The 16,494-nt window shown below is 33.9% G+C and overlaps 2 protein-coding genes across 2 annotated transcripts; one reads left to right on the top strand and one right to left on the bottom strand.

Moving 5' to 3' along the window:
- Positions 1-292: 292 nt before the first annotated feature.
- On the top strand, positions 293-1,909 carry LOC106102214 (TM2 domain-containing protein almondex). The gene is made up of 4 exons (XM_013281632.1): positions 293-514; positions 720-958; positions 1,095-1,216; positions 1,464-1,909. Exons 1-4 carry the CDS (start codon positions 421-423, stop codon positions 1,741-1,743), a joined length of 735 nt encoding a protein of 244 aa, XP_013137086.1. The 5' UTR covers positions 293-420; the 3' UTR covers positions 1,744-1,909.
- Positions 1,910-1,971: 62 nt separating this feature from the next.
- Positions 1,972-3,978, bottom strand: LOC106102159 (X-ray repair cross-complementing protein 6). Its single transcript, XM_013281570.1, has one exon. It carries the CDS (start codon positions 3,847-3,849, stop codon positions 2,083-2,085), a length of 1,767 nt encoding a protein of 588 aa, XP_013137024.1. The 5' UTR covers positions 3,850-3,978; the 3' UTR covers positions 1,972-2,082.
- Between the last annotated feature and the right edge of the window lie 12,516 nt (positions 3,979-16,494).

Below are 16,494 nucleotides of genomic sequence, written 5' to 3'. Positions count from 1 at the left end.
ACGACTGTTAAAAAACTCACTTATAATCAGATTTAACTTGAATAAAAGAAACTTCCATTTATGTTACAGTTAGTAGACACTAGCTTACCATCTTTGTAAGCCTAAAAGGAAGCCTTTTGTATCCTTAAATTGTAGTTTTTCATGGCCTTATTGAATTAAAGGAGAAAAATCATACACACAAAGTTCCTATGTTACTTACATGCTCTTTGACATTTTAGTTTTTTATTTGTATGTATTGACATTGACAAGAGATGACATTTGAGTTTGATTTGATATTGATCGTTTGTTATTGTTGTTAAAATCCCTTTTTTCACTTTTAAGAAAGTAGACAATAAAATATATTACATTCTGTTGATAAATAAAATAAGAAGAACTTTATCTAGATTTTGTGCAATGTAAAAAGTTCCTAATTTTACAAAAATGCGACCGTTGTTACCTCTAAGGATTACAATTAGGGACTGTTTTGTTTTAATTTTGTTAATCATATTTAATACAATCCATGTAACCGATATGGGTAAGTACATGTTTTAATTATAACTAAGTTTCGGATTCTTTAAGATAACCATATCTCTACGTAAAACTAAAACATTTCATAATACAAAGAAACTAGCACCAGTGTAATTTCCTTATTTCTACATTTATTAATAGTGCTGAATTAGATTGATTATAGACTTTTTAGTGTTCTGCAATTCATGTCTATTAATATTTTTATTTTATAGCAAATAATAACATGGATATACAGAGTAAAGAGAATAAGTTAAAAGGAGATACAGGAGACAAAGCTATTAACTTCAGTGGCAGTGATGATTATTTGAAAAGTTGTCCAACATTAGAACAGGAAGTTCCAGATTGTGCTGTACTCAATTATCCTTGCATAACTTGTGACAGAAGTATTGATTGTGTCTATGGAAACTTGTACAACTATACTTGTTTCGTGAAACCAAAAATTGTCTGCAATGTAAGTGCTTGATATAATTTAGCTTGTTTATTATCTAAGAATATCCATTAGAGGTTTGAAAGCATGAAATTTCAAATAATCCTGTAAAAAAATGTCTAGTCTAGAGCTTTCTTTGACAATTTTGTCTTACTTTTAGGGTTCCAAGACTTTTAACAGAACATCAATGTGTCACTTTTGCTATCAAACAGATAAATGGGAACATCGTTGTGATCAAAAAGCTAATTGCAATTCCTTAGCATCACCTTTGAAATATTATACGTAAGTCATCTAAAATGTATTAAACTATACTATACTAATGTTGTAAAGAGAAAAGATTTGTATTATTGTATGTATTGAAATAACTCAATAACTAATGGGCCGATTTTAAAAATTCTTTTACTGTTAGAAAGGCAATTTATTTGAGTAACTTTTTTATTGCTTTTTAATTTCACGCAGACAAAGTCGCGAGCAATAGCTAGTAATTCATAAACTATAAAATTAAGTTCATTTGTATTTTCTCTTCTAGAACAAACTGTACTGTGTCAGATGACATTATTTGTTTGGGTAAACGAAGATTCTTGAAGAAAATAAGATGTTCATGGACAGCTGGGACATGTTGGGGCACAGCCCTTATACTTGCATTGACATTGGGTGGTTTTGGTGCAGATAGGTTTTATCTCGGTCATTGGCAAGAGGGTATAGGGAAACTTTTCAGTTTTGGTGGATTGGGAGTGTGGACATTAGTTGATGCTTTGTTGATTGGAATTCACCACCTCGGGCCTGCTGATGGCTCATTGTATATCTAAGACTTATAACACTTAAGATTAAATAAAATTTAAAACAGTTAAAGTGGTAAACACAATTAAAATGTTACTACTATTCTTGTAAGTATCAACAGAATACTTCTGTTTAAAACCTTTATGAATGTAGTTTAAAAATATCTATTTAGAAATAAAAGCTTAAAGATATAGTTAGTTAATTTATTGTTTGTAATTTGTGTTCTAACAAATATTACAAGATTAAAATGTATGTAAATGGAATAATTATTTGTTTAATTTTGTAAATCACAGTACCAAAAATAGTTTTTAACTTTCTCTTAAAATTACATGTAGCTTAGCCATTATTTTTAAATCACAAATTCAACTTTAAGCACAATTTTCATAAACCAGCTTGCAGAGATCACTTTTGTTGGAACTTTTTGGAAAGGTTATATCTCTTTCTTTTAATATATTCTTTATCTGAATCACTGTTAGTTTTTCAACAGATTTGTTTACTATCATTTCCTGCACCAAAGTTTCATTAATATCCTCAATTTTTATTTTTTTTTTAGTATTACTTTTATCTGCATTACATGATCTTTTAATTGATGATACTCCAAATGGTCCAAACAACTCTTCAAATACATCTTCCCTTATAACCTGATATACTTCAGGCTTTCGTATTGTTGTATCAACAAAAGGCTCAATAAATGTTTCTTGTAAAGCCTTACCTTCTATAGCTCGATATTGGGACTGCAATTTAGGATTTTCAAACATATCAGCTTTATAGTCAAAAAGCAAACAATTTAAAATTTTATTCATTTCATCTTTCTGTTTTTTTTGTATAGTTGGGTTTTCAGATTCTTCATCAAGTTGTGGTATGTCTCTTACATTTTCTGCAAATGGTATGTGAATAACATCAAAACCAATCTCTATTTCTAAATCCAAGGGCCTAGTGCAAGGGGAAAGAGCTACTATATTTGGTCTTGAATTGGCTCTAGTACATAACATACATATAGCAACAGTTTTCATCTCATCGCAAGCTTTATGCAAAGCTTTAAATGCTACTGTTGACCCTTCAATAATAGATTCATTTGGGTATAAAAAATATCCAGTTTTCAGAAACCATTTCTCCTTGCACAATTTTATAGTGGGTTTGAAACCTAACAATTTTAACATAGGAGGTCCAAATGGATTACTCATTTCTTCCTTTTCTTTTTTAGTGAACTCTATTCTTTCACCACCATATTCTTGGCAGAACAATAGTTCTGAATCTAATAAGGGAAGCTCTTTAGGTTCTCCACTAACTTCATCATCACTGTCTTGGTGAGATGTACTAGGGTTAACTGTAAGTTTTGTCTTCATTGTCACTCTTGTTAATGGTTCATTGGTTTTTGCATCTATATTTGATGTTTTGTGATAAGATTGATTTGATTTTCTTAATAAGCTATAAACACCTACACCTATAGAAAAGCCAGGGCCAATTTCAAAAGACAATTTGGCTACAGCTAAGTGCCGATGAGATTGTTGATACATCATATTTTGTATTACCTTGGGATCCCATACTGCTTTTGGCAGGGTGTACTCCTGAGACTTATTAATATCAATCAACATTTCTTTGTAGAATTTGTCAATTGGGTAATCATCTGATGAAATATTGATAAATGTGATCTTAGTATGGGATCCAACTAAATTTACAACTCTATCAAGAGTTCGTTTTTGATCAGTTTTTATAGGTGGATTATTCAATTTTGTTAAAATAAGGACAGTTTGTGAGGACAGCTTCTTTTTGAAATCCTTGAATATTTTACTACAGTGCCATAAAACTTCCGATAAAACATACTCTGTGGCTTTGCCATAAGATGGAATGTCCATCGCACGTAATTTATTATACCCTGCTAGGGTTGGGGTATCCATTGATATCACATCAATAATATTGTTAGAGTTTAAGTCTGTTTGTGTTTGATCTGTTCCGTAAAGGCATACTCCTACATTGTGAGAGCTCGATGATCGCAAATACTGCCTTATCAGTAAACATGTTGCTTCATGTGCAACGTTAAGTGTACTCGAGTCTTCCATAGCATTAATAAGTATAATAGTACCTGGACTTCCTTCCCATTTCGTTGACTCCTCGATTTCGTCGTCTGAATCCATGTTAGTAATAAAATGGCTAGAATATTTATTAAAAGTGATAAACCGTCGCTTTCCCGCCTTATATTTATTTTTAGTGGTATAAATGATTTGACAATGTCAATCGTGACGCTGCACCCAAAAGTTCCTAAAAATAAAAAAGACAGGAAAGTGCATATCCTACTATAATAATGACTTACATTTTAAAATTAATTTAAAGAGTTATTCAATAAATATACTTATGGCTTAAACAGTTAAATCTGTGTACAATTTCATTTTTTTTTTCATATTTAGTACTGCATTGAGTAATGAGGGAATTAATAACGAAAAAAAAAATTATTAAATGATGAACGAAAAGTGGTTGAGTAATAAAAAAACATTCAGAAAATTAGAATCTTACGAACTGCCTATTTATCCATTTACCATCACATAAGGAAAACACCTATGCAGGCAACCCTTGTATATGTCATGATTGAAATTGTCTATGGTTGGTCTACAGATACGATAAATAAAAATCATAGAGTAAATAATTGACGTTGAGTTAATCGAAGAACCCAAGGATTTTATCAAAAAGGATGGATAAAATAAACTTAAATTCACTGTCAGTTTTAACGCTATCTGCGCCCTGGGTGAGATTTCTACGGCCAGGGCGGTGATAGCGATAAAACTGCTGCTTAGGACAGGCAGGCCGTAGAAATAGAAGGCCCTTATCGGCCCTTACTATACTATTGAGTAAATTAACAGGGTTACGAGTTACGAGAGACTATGAAATCCGAGATACTCCTAAAATTATATTGTTTAAGCATATTTATAACATAATTTAATTAAACATTGTTTAAACAATGTTTAACTGTTCTTTTGAAGATGTGTTGATAAGACTGACTTTTTACTTTGTGATCTTATTAATAATTATTAAATATCATGCATAAAACAGTCGTAATACACTTTTCTCTTTGTCCAAATATTTGAAACATCGAAAAGGACAGATTATATATGTAAGGGTAGGATGTGATTAGTATACCAGGGTGGAAAGAGAGCATAATTTGGTTCGCATCGGTTATATCGGTGGAGGCGGAGGCGAAGACGTAAGCCTGCGCACTGCTCCCGTGAGGAAACTGCTGCGTCGCCCGTCATTCGTTCGCGGGGGTACAGCGCGACGCGACCTCTATTTGGTAGAGGGACGGATATTTGACGCTCTCTAAGGAAAAGAAGGACGGGGAAGTAGACACCGTCGCGGTTAACGCGAGTTTCTACTGGGAAAGTACGCGTGCGCGATAGAGCGCGTGCGCGGTGCCACTTGCGCGCGACGACGAGCCGGGAGCATGCCAGGAGCACGGCGCTGCCGCGCGTAGCGAGCCACGCCGTGCGCGCTATAGCCATGGGTTGCGCTTCGTCGGCCGAGGAACGCGCCGCTCTGGCGCGCAGCAAGCAAATCGAAAAAAACCTCAAAGAAGATGGCATTCAGGCCGCCAAGGACATCAAGCTGCTGCTCCTTGGTAATGGAGCCTGTTTCTCTCTCTCTATCTCTCTCTGACTTTTGATGCATAGCGCGCGCACTTCGGACGGACCCATATCGACTGCGGCACATCGAATCGGCACGAATCGACAATGTTTCTGCTTGTTGATTCTCTAAATGATTCATACATTTTTATGCAAAATCCTTCAATACTTTGAAGACTCCCTGTACGAGTTTTAGGTCGTTTAAGACTTGTAGGAAAGGAATTAGAAAAAAAATGTAAAAGAATGCTAATGATTATATGGTAGGATAAATCTATGTAGGTGATGTAAATAAGGTGAACAATACGGAAAATTGGGGTAGGGAAAAATATACCATATTTAGGTTACTAGGGTTAAAAAATTCGGCAACTTGCCATTCTATTTCTCTTATACCTTAGTTTTAAGGAATGTAGAAAATGAAGTTTAGTTATAAAAGTCTATAGGTTTATTAAAAGTGCTCAGGTCACCATATATTTGCATAGTTACTCAAATAAACTTGTTGCTACTGATAGTTTTTACAGTAGTTTCTTAAAATGTATCCTATAATAGTCATAACAATAGGATACATTTAAAGAAAGTGATTATAATTAACTTAACCTATGGCTTGAATTAACTGTAATATTGCTGAGAGCTTTTGAAATTTCTGTAATAGCAGGTAATCTGTTTTGTATAGTTTGTACGTTTATCTCATACCATCTTCAAATATTTCTTGACTGTAATAAAGAATTGAGAGTTACCATTATTCAGACAATCTTATTCTATCTTAAAAAATTAAGTAACTAAATTGATTTTTAATTTATAGTTTTTGATAGAAAACCTTTTATTCAAATTTTTTGCGGTATTAGATCTATAAAGTTTTGGTAAAACCATATTTTGTTCTCTTTCGTGTGTGAATTCGGATTCACGCATGTGTGAGCGAGCCCGAGCGAACGGCGCCGAATGCACACGAACGTCAGTCGAGCGGGGCGCGGTCGCCGTCAGTCGTCACGGAGTGGAGCTGGTGCTTGTCATCCGGCCGCCATTATCTCATACGGATTCATAAAATCAATTAAAGTTACGCTGCCGTTACGCGTTTCAGTGTGAAGTGGATTAGAAAATTGTGAAAGTTTACATTGTGCGGCCATATTCCTATCTTAGTGAGTCAATCGGAGAGTGTTTAGTGATAGATTTAGGTTACTGTGTTGGGTGCTAACATTGTGTAGGGTGGCTCCGGTGAAGTCGGAGCGGCAGGACGCGTGTGAAGCGTATGCAGAGGGAGCGGTGAGAGTGCGCCCGGCTCGGGAGTCGGGGCGGACGGCGGCACAGGCACACCGATAGCTGCCAAAATGGGTTGCGCTCAGTCGGCAGAAGAGCGCGCCGCCGCTGCTCGTAGCAAGGCAATCGAAAAGACCCTGAAAGATGATGGAATCCAAGCATCCAAAGATATTAAACTGTTGCTGCTAGGTACGGTGTCTCATTATTCTGTACTTCACGCACATGGCCGCACCCATGTATTGGATTTGCACTCACAAACGTTATGTTTGCGGTTGTAGTTGATCACGTATTTGGAGTTGTTATTTACTCGTCACAATATGTTAAAAAGTGCAAAAACAATGCTAAATTGCTATTCGTAATTTTGTTTCCATCACAAAGTGTAAGTTATGGCGGAAATTTAAAATAAACAGGTACCTGCTTTGGCTTGGTAACTTATTAGTATTCCCTGAGTAAATGAACGCGCCAATTGCTTTCATAAATAGAGAGTTCGCAGTTTTGATTCTACTTGAATATTACATTCTGAAATATATTTATTTCTTTAATCCTATTGGGAATTCAAAAGGTTTAAATGTTATATTAAACATGACATGCTTATCCTTAGAACTAAATGAATAACCATGGTATGAAAGGTTATTAAAGAAAGCTATAAACTATGTAAAGTTCAATTACCTTAGTTATCTGATTAACATATGCATGCCAGTAAGCAGTAACAATATAACTTCTACTATTATTGTTAATTGTTATCTGTCATTAGGTTTCACTGTAATCAATAGTTCAGTTTGCTTTATGTGATCCCAACAACATAGTTTGATACAGCTTACTTAATATTATAAATGTGTTCTTAGCCTAAACAGCCAAATGGATTTCGATGAAATATGGCATGGATGTAGAGGATAGTTTGGAAGAATACACAGGCTATCCACTTTTGTTTTTTCAATTCCACACAGATGGAGTTGTGGGCAAAAACTAGTATTAGATAAATTAAGATATACTTTTCTTATATAATTTATTAATACATAGTCTGAACAAAAGAATGTTTTAAACAATTATTGGTTACTATTAAAATCTTGGCACTATTGTGAATATTGAAATGTAATTTTAGGCAACTATTAAATTACATTAATGTTACAAAATGCAAACTAAAAATATACTTTTTAGGTTCATTTAGAACAATAGATGTCCTAAATCAATGGTGAAAGGCTATAGTAATACATTTTATAATGACCTCAAACACCAATTATAAAACCAAATGACATCCACAACCTTTAGGGCCTGTCCTGCAACTGGCTGATAAAGTCTCAGATAGCTTAAAAGTGATGTCACTGTTAGATAAGGTAACAAAATCGGATATTTCCATCACATGTTGAATTATTGTCAGACAATTTACAATTTGGTAGGACAGGCCCTTAGTATTGTAGAAGCTTTTGTTAACATTACCAAAAAGTGGTTTGCAAGACACTAGAAATTTATAAAAGAAAATCTTGATTGTTACTGTAAACTGCTAAAACTTAATAAAAATCATTAATATGACATTGGTTAACAATATGTTTATTATGTCTTAAAGATCTTAGATATGATGAATATGCAGCTATTCATTATAAACAATGATTGGTTTTACAGTGTACAGTATTTTTATGATTTATCATGACTGGACAAAGTTGTAACCGGTTTTGACAGTATTTACTATGACTATTTCAAATAACGGGTCAATGATTAATAATTGTAATTATGAGGATTGGTATGATGAATCATTCCAATAAATGCTACATGTCTGGACTGTTAATGTGGACATACCTCCAATCATTAATTTAGCTAATTATTAGTGTAGTAGTAATTACTAATTTAATGCTACATAGTGTAACAAGTTTATACTATTTACTTATTACAGAAATTTAAATTAGAAGGTGGAAAAAGAATAAAAAATATCTTTTATATTATAAATTAAAGAGAAACATGATTTATCTCATTCAAGCTTCTTGGTAAAGAATTCATTTATGTATTTTTCCTTCCTCATGTTTTGTTATAAATGGTTAATATGTACAAATTAATGGCTCTTAACTAGCAGAGATATTACTAACTAGTTTGTTTATTAGTATCTAGTTAAAACTATAAATTCTTTAACAGACTCATGGAGTGTTAATTATTTGTGTTAAGCCATGGTGCTAATGAAGAATTCATCAACTGCCCATCTCGTGCCTCAAGGGTTCAAATGGTCACAAGTCAAATATAACTGTTTTTTCCCTAAATGAATTTAAACAAAAAGGTATAGCGAAATGGCTAAGGTACCATGTATATTGGTTATTGATGTTAAAAGTATTCTTTAAATAATTGCTTAATCAAAATTGTTACAAAAATTGAATAACATTTCTAATTAGAAAAATGTCACATAATTGATTCATAAAGTTTTTTTATTGCATAATTAATAATAATTATTTTTATACCAATTACAAACTCTACTATTAGGTATTTGGAAAAAGTGATGTTTGAATTCTCTGTTCTTCTAGGTGCCCAATAGAGTAGGGGTGGCGGATTTACATATCAATGTATCTTCCCAAAGAAATGCTTAATGATGGGTCATAGGCATACCATCAAATAATCAAATAAATTGTTGAGAATATTTCGTAGCATTAGTATTACTTGTGTTCACTTCTCATGTTCTACCCACATCACAATGATATGTCCAAAATATTGTATCGCGTGCTGCCATTGTTATACAAGCAAATACCATCCCTACCCCAAAATCTATATTATAGGCAAGATTACTAGTCCAGTTTACCAGTAAATATGTTCGCAAATCTAAGTATCACGTTTGTTTTGTCTCAACACATTCCTAATAAGAATTTTTTATTAGAATACTGATGTTGAGATCGTGCGGGCCTCGTGTTACCGTTGATATGGCGTCGGATGTACCAGACAGCTCTCGTGACTGCCGGCGAGGTAGATATTATCGCGATGAAGCCACAAAAAGCGCCTCTTGATCGCCTCTTCGGCTCTGGTCGATAAAGTAAATGGTACAACGAAAATATTGACGTTTTTAAATATTAAAAAAAATTATGGAGTTTTCAAGACTTTTCTTTCGATTAGGTCGTAAAGCTTTTTACTTTTAACTAATTTAGTTTCAAGTCATGTTTTTACGGTTGTTTTCTTAGTAATCTTATTTTACCATTCAATTGATTGCACGTACATTTATGAATGACGGTTCTTTGATTACATTTACTCTAACGATATAAATTATTTTGCTACCAGTTTATTCAGTTCAGTCTTCGAACACATATCAGTATGACACATATAAGGATTGTATTCAATTCATAGTAGCATTTGCTATCTAGCTCGCGTCCTGCAAGTTATATTAAATCAGGAGACGACACGTAGTAGGTGATATCGAGGGGTCAGGGATCGGCCGTTCGCAGCCTGGCCAATTAGATACAGCTGGGGTCAGGATTGAGACCCGAGTCTGACAGAGTTAAGTGAGCGCCCACGTACCTTAGTTCATTGTGTACGGCCCTTGTCAACAATTATCTGGTACCTGGTGATGTAGGTGATATACATCTTAATAATAAGAAAATGAGGGCCTGTCCCACCAAATTGTAAATGATCTGATAATAATCCAATGTAAAATATGCGATGGAAATATCGGATTTGGTCCTTTATCTGACAGTTATGTCATCTATAAGCTATCTGAGTCTCTATCAGCCAGTGGTGGGACAGGCACTAAGTTTACCGTTGTGGTTAACAGTCTAAATATCTGCTAGCTATTTTCAAACTAAAGGAAAAATGGTTCTTCAAGTTAATAGTTTTTAAAATGTATTTGTGTAGTTTAATTACTATCGAAGCAAGGTTTACGAGTATGGTACACTAACCACTCCTAAACATTGGCAGCACACCACCTAACTCCACTGTATCCGAAGCTTTATGATATTGCGAACATTTAAAACCGCGTACAAGATTTACGTGCCTTCGTATACTTTCTATGCTCCGTTCAGCGCCGTGTTTTATTTCCTATCCTATTTTTATTCAGTGAGACATGCATTTAAAGCGAGATGAACGGTTTACATTCGTTAGGTAATTAACCGTTTTTATATCACTGCCGTTTTATGTGCGGCGGTCGAGCGAACGTTTATTATGGACTCGCCCATCACTTCGCCAGCGATCTCGCGATGATATTGCAAATTCTTCTATCATAAATATTTTTCTGCATTTATTATGAAACTTATCTCGAGTCGATTAGCATTTATCTCAAAGTTATAAGTATATAGTATTACAATAATTTCTATGCTCAACGTTAATTTTAAGTAAAATCGTTTAAATGTTGTATTAATAGAAGTTTATTTCTGTAATCGTTTTTGTATGAAACTATGTTAATATTATTTTTATATTTACAGGTGCCGGAGAATCGGGCAAGAGTACTATCGTCAAACAAATGAAGTGAGTATTTATGGTTGTTCATAACGTTCTAGCTCTACAAATATACGCTATTCCAGTGTCCACTATATACAAAAGGGAACATTAGAAACCATTTGCAAAAAAATACAACGTTAAAAAAACCATGTATTCCATTTTGGAGGGTTAAATGGTTAAAAAAAATGTTGAATGTAATGTCAATTTTCATTAATTCGATCTTCTATCAGCTAAGACAAAGTAAACAAAGCCCTGATAAGTTAATCAAGCGATCAATTATATTTAAGCAGTCATACTTGGACATTGCAAGTGGCTCCACTATCACAAGCAATACCTTATCGCCGAAATGTTAAGCGCTTGTTGACAAGTCGTAGATACAAAGATAAGCTGATAGCGATACCTCTATGTTATTGCTACGACACTGAATATATTATGCAATACTAGCTTTCGCCCGCGACTCCAGGAATTATCAGAACAAAAGGAAGTAGCCTATTTGTTCCTTCAGGCTATCCTCTACATCTATGCCAAATTTCATCGAGATCTGTTTAGTAGTTTAGGCTACAAATTAACAAACATCTATCTAAACTTGCGTTTTTATAATATCAGTAAGATTAGTAGGATTGATTAACACGGGAAATGATTAATATAAAGTCCTAAGATGGTCAATATATTTTTGGTAGTAACCATTTATTTAAAAAAATGTACTTGACAGATTTAGTTATAGAAATAAGCGGAAAACGAGAATAAAATAACTTTTACTTTATCGAAATATTCTTTCGATTTTCTGGCCGTTATAGTGTTGAAGTTAATAGGAATTACTTGATTATAAATACGATAACGTCACAGAAGCTCTACAACTTTAAGTATTCAAGTATAACTTTGATCGCTGTGAATTACTCATTCCTTTCCCACCTTCAGTCCATAATATTGTGGTATGTGACGTGACTCAGACAATTAGTACTCATTATCGCTTGAATGACTAAACTTAGTCACTTCCACTTTTACAATACCGGTGCTTAGATATTATACGACATTGTGATCCCCTACTTCTGTCTTATTCCGAAAAAACTGGCCTACTTGCGGTTTGTTCGCGTTCGAGATGAGACAGAATTCGGTGAAATAGATTGTGGTCAAACACGGTGACCAAAGAATAATCATTTCATGTAATATGTGATTTCCCCACCAACAGTTTTAAAAAACTATTTGATTTAGAGTAAGAAGTTTAAGGGCCTGTCCTGTCCCACCACTGGCTGATAGAGGCTCAGATAGCTTAAAAGTGACGTCACTGTCAGATGGAGCACCAGAATCCAATATTTTCATCACATATTTTATACGTTGGATTGTTATTTGACAATTTACAAGATTTGTAGGATAGGCCATTATAACGTACGTAAAAAGAATAGTTGTTGGTATCTTTTATCTTTGATATTAGTCTAATTACAAGGAAAGTTAGTTTGCAATACTCGTTTTTATACGTTTTAATAGTTTTGCTAAAGTTATACACATATAGGCAACCATCTTACATTAGCAGAACAATATTAAAAAGCGGACAGACTATATTGTAGGTCATCGGAGTTTTATTTAGTCTCTCTCCCTTTGTGGTCCATGATAACCAGCGGCTATTGCTTTGTCTTCCCAACATGGACGTAACATATATAAGTAACCGTAGCTTTTGGCAATCCGTCTGCGTAGTGAATCGAATACAATGCATTATTATACACTTAAAATATTTGTTTTTGTTATTGCGTTCACGTTTGTTTTGTCATGCGATATTGAGGTTTGATTTTAAGTTGTGAATTCGTTGATTCTAAAGTGTTTAAACGGTTATAATTAATTAATCCAAGTTTTACGGTTTAAATTCCTAGATTATTTTCTTACTCATAGAAAAAGTAGGAATGGTATAGTCTGGGGCACGTCTTTTTTATAATACAAGGTGGAAAACGAGCAACCGGTCACCTGAATCCGCCGAAATGGCGGACCGACCGCTGCTCATAGACATCCACAGATTACAGATGAGTTGCCTACCCTATCCGTCTCCGCCGTCAAATCCACTTTTTCTTGTTGGGGTATGGAATTATGGGTTGTGCTGTATCATGTCCAATGTATATTTTAGTTGCCTAATATGAATAGCACCAGTCAATAGGTACATTAATACGTACGTGACTTGTTAGATATATATTTTTGTATAAAAAATTGAAGTTGACATTTTGGTCATATATTGTAATCTCCCCACATACCGATGTCATCACAAATCACGATATGACGCCGCCCACACAGATATATTCGATCGTATTGATTTACTGATGCAAGTGGAAATGTTGCTTTCTATCTACTCTGATTGAATTGATTATAACATAATTTTTGCTACGTTCTTTGACTAAAAAACACAATTTAAGTAGAAAAACATATTTAAATTACATCTAGCATACGCAAAAGCGACTCGAAGCATATTGTGAACCAAACCAAGAAACAAACCAAAAATGGAACGCATAGTTCGCTACGTATTAGTTTACTATACACTGTTAAATGATTCGCCAAAATCAACTAAATATATGTCAAGTTCATATCGTTAGATTTATTTCAGATCCCTTTTGCGAAAGTGTGTTACAGGCCTTTTAGACGACAATTTTTGAATTTGGTTTATTTTTTATTTAAAGGCCAAAAAGACCTTATAGGTCACGTTTTTATTTTTCACATATGCACTATTTTTAGCTACAGGACTCTTTAGTATTTTAGGTAATACATCTGCGTGTTAGACAAACTTAGCACATCGCTAGACACGCGAGGCAATCAATTTTACAGACAGTATAATGTGCCTATTACTAAGACGTTATTAGTAATGTATTCCACATGTATATTACCCCTATGTTTCTGCAGTTAAAAGCTGTAAACGAAATATAACTAATGCGGTAAAATAGTTTAAACGGAAATAAAATGTAATTTTGTAGAAAAACCGTTTTATATATTTTTTTGACTGGTCGGTATAAGTATCGTAGGCAAACCGTAAAAGGTAATCAATTACTTCCGTGGTTATGAATCATGTAAACGCAAACAGACCGACATCGATTATTTTAACCTATATTCAAACATGTTAACATAATAATGGTTTAAGTAAAATCGGTACCAATAAGCAAAATTCACCTATGGCTAGTGTGTGAGCGACATGTCAAACGAACCCTAAAACGGTGACTTCAAAACTATTTTCAAAGCTATCAATTAAAAAAAATTATAAAAAAATCTTTTCTTTATTTCGTAATGGAATGCGTAAATTGTGTTCTATACAATAATGGCGTAAATCTGCGTGTCTAGTCTTTGACGTCGTAAATGACGTCATCAGCGTCCCGGATACAACTAAGGCTACTATAGATTGGTAGTGACGTCACACATCTCTTGTAGATATTTTTAATAGGTGTATCAAGATTGCGTCTTTTAGACATGATTAAGAATAGTGATTCACAAACGCAAGACAAGGAACTGGTGTTACCTTAGATTTTTGAGCTATGTTTCCATGTTTTTAATATAACATGGATAATAAAGTTTCTCTTTCCAATTTTAACATATATACTGTCAACATACTTAAAATTAACATCATATTTCATGCAAATATTATAAATGTACGGGTCGATGTTCAGTTCTACGTATCTCCAAAACGGCTTAACGGATCTAGATGTTAAGCAAAGATGTAAATGATGAACATAGTCTAGAAGAACACATAGACTACTTACCTAACTTTTTAAATGTGCGCAGTCGATGTCGCGGCTATCGGCTAAGCTAGGAATTGAAACAGTCATGCAGTTATGTTTTTAATTTATAGTATACATGTAGAATAAAATTATTAATTATATAAATTATTAGTAAATATTTATTGAGTGATACATCGCTTATGTTTATGCAAAAAAATATATATTTTACAGAAACATTTACTGAATCCTCCTGTATGTCTTGTTTATTGAAAATAATCACTTCTATAAACATCCTGTGGTTAATAATATTATACAATAAATCAAGATTTACTTGTGAAAGACGACATAAGCATGACTTGGCAAAGAACACAATATAACTTGGTATTCTTTTCCACAAAACGTGTAACTGGCCATCGCACCATTGTTTCTATTTTCGAAGTATTAAATGCAGTGAGGTTGATGCCGAAGAAATCACTAACTCGTGACGTCACCCATTGTATGGGTACCGCGTTTTTATAGCTTGTTTACAATTGGTAAAAGTAATCTAAATTTGGTCAGACATCGATGGTTATTTTATGGAGGTGTTACCATAAATAATAAATTAAATGTTGACACCACTTTGTTTGTAACGCAGTAATTTTAAAAAATAATTTTTAGTCGATAACATCTAAATAAACTTCGTAAACAGGATATTTCTGAACTGTTTTTCCCTTTTAATTTGCATTTTCGTTTTGTTTATGATAGTGTTGGTGCAGCTAATAAACACATAAGGATAGAGACAAGGAAAATGTATGTTGCCAAAAGATTATCACATTGTATTTGACGAACGATCGACATAATTGGGGACATACCATTAACAGTGGTAGAGCCCGCTTTACCATCTTCGCATGAATGGGTCGACTCGCCCGGTGTAATACCACGACCACACAGAAGACAGGCGTCAAGTGGGAGCAACTCCAAGTTTCGTATGATTAGTGTGGAGTCGGAGGTCTAATTTTAGTCCCTTTTCCTTCCCATTCTTTTATTCTCACTAGAATACGATGTTAAGGGAACGTGGATTTGACGATAGAGAAGACGCATAGGAAGAGAAAATATCCTCTTTATGTGCGCCTCCTCTTCGGTCGATTAAGGGTAGGCAACGCATCCCCTATTGCTAGTGGCTACGAGCAACGATCGCTTCACCATTTTGGTGGATTTAGGTGACCGCTTGCTTGTTTGCCACCTTATGATTTATATAAAAGAAAATACCTAAGAAGGTTTCGATATTGAAAGAACTCCTATTCAACTAACGTTTGTAACCGTCAGTCCTACTTCAGAAAAGCCTGTACAAAAACATATTTTTTAATCTTACTTCTCCAGTTTAGAAGCATATGTATGTTGAATCGTTTTACCAATTATGCAATAAATTGTAGCAAAATACCCATTTGTACAAGTAGGTCATATTTCCTGTGAACTTATCGTTTATGCCTTTATAGGGCATATAGTTGCAACACATTGTTATGCATTATTTAAGATTATATCTCACTTCTTACTAATAATATAAATGCGAAAGTTCAGATGGATGGATGTTTGTTAGAGTTTGTAGCCTAAACTGCTGATGAATGAACTGATCTTGATGAAATTTAGAATAAATATAGAGGGTAGTCTGAATGGACACATAGGTTATTTACTTTTGTATTTTAATGCCATGCGGATGGAGTCGCGGGCGAAAGCTAGCTAAAGAAGTCTGTTAAATTTAAGAATTTAACAACTATTTGTGACACCGCTTTAGTTGGTTTAAATATAAGACCTCTTTATTTTTTTACTTACAACTTTAATCGCGCTATATAAATACGGT

Source organism: Papilio polytes, unplaced genomic scaffold, assembly GCF_000836215.1.
Source record: "Papilio polytes unplaced genomic scaffold, Ppol_1.0 DF823923.1, whole genome shotgun sequence".
In the NCBI taxonomy this organism is placed as follows: Eukaryota; Metazoa; Arthropoda; class Insecta; order Lepidoptera; family Papilionidae; genus Papilio; species Papilio polytes.
The sequence above is the reverse complement of the archived record's forward strand: the minus strand, read 5'-3'. Positions and strand labels throughout refer to the sequence as shown.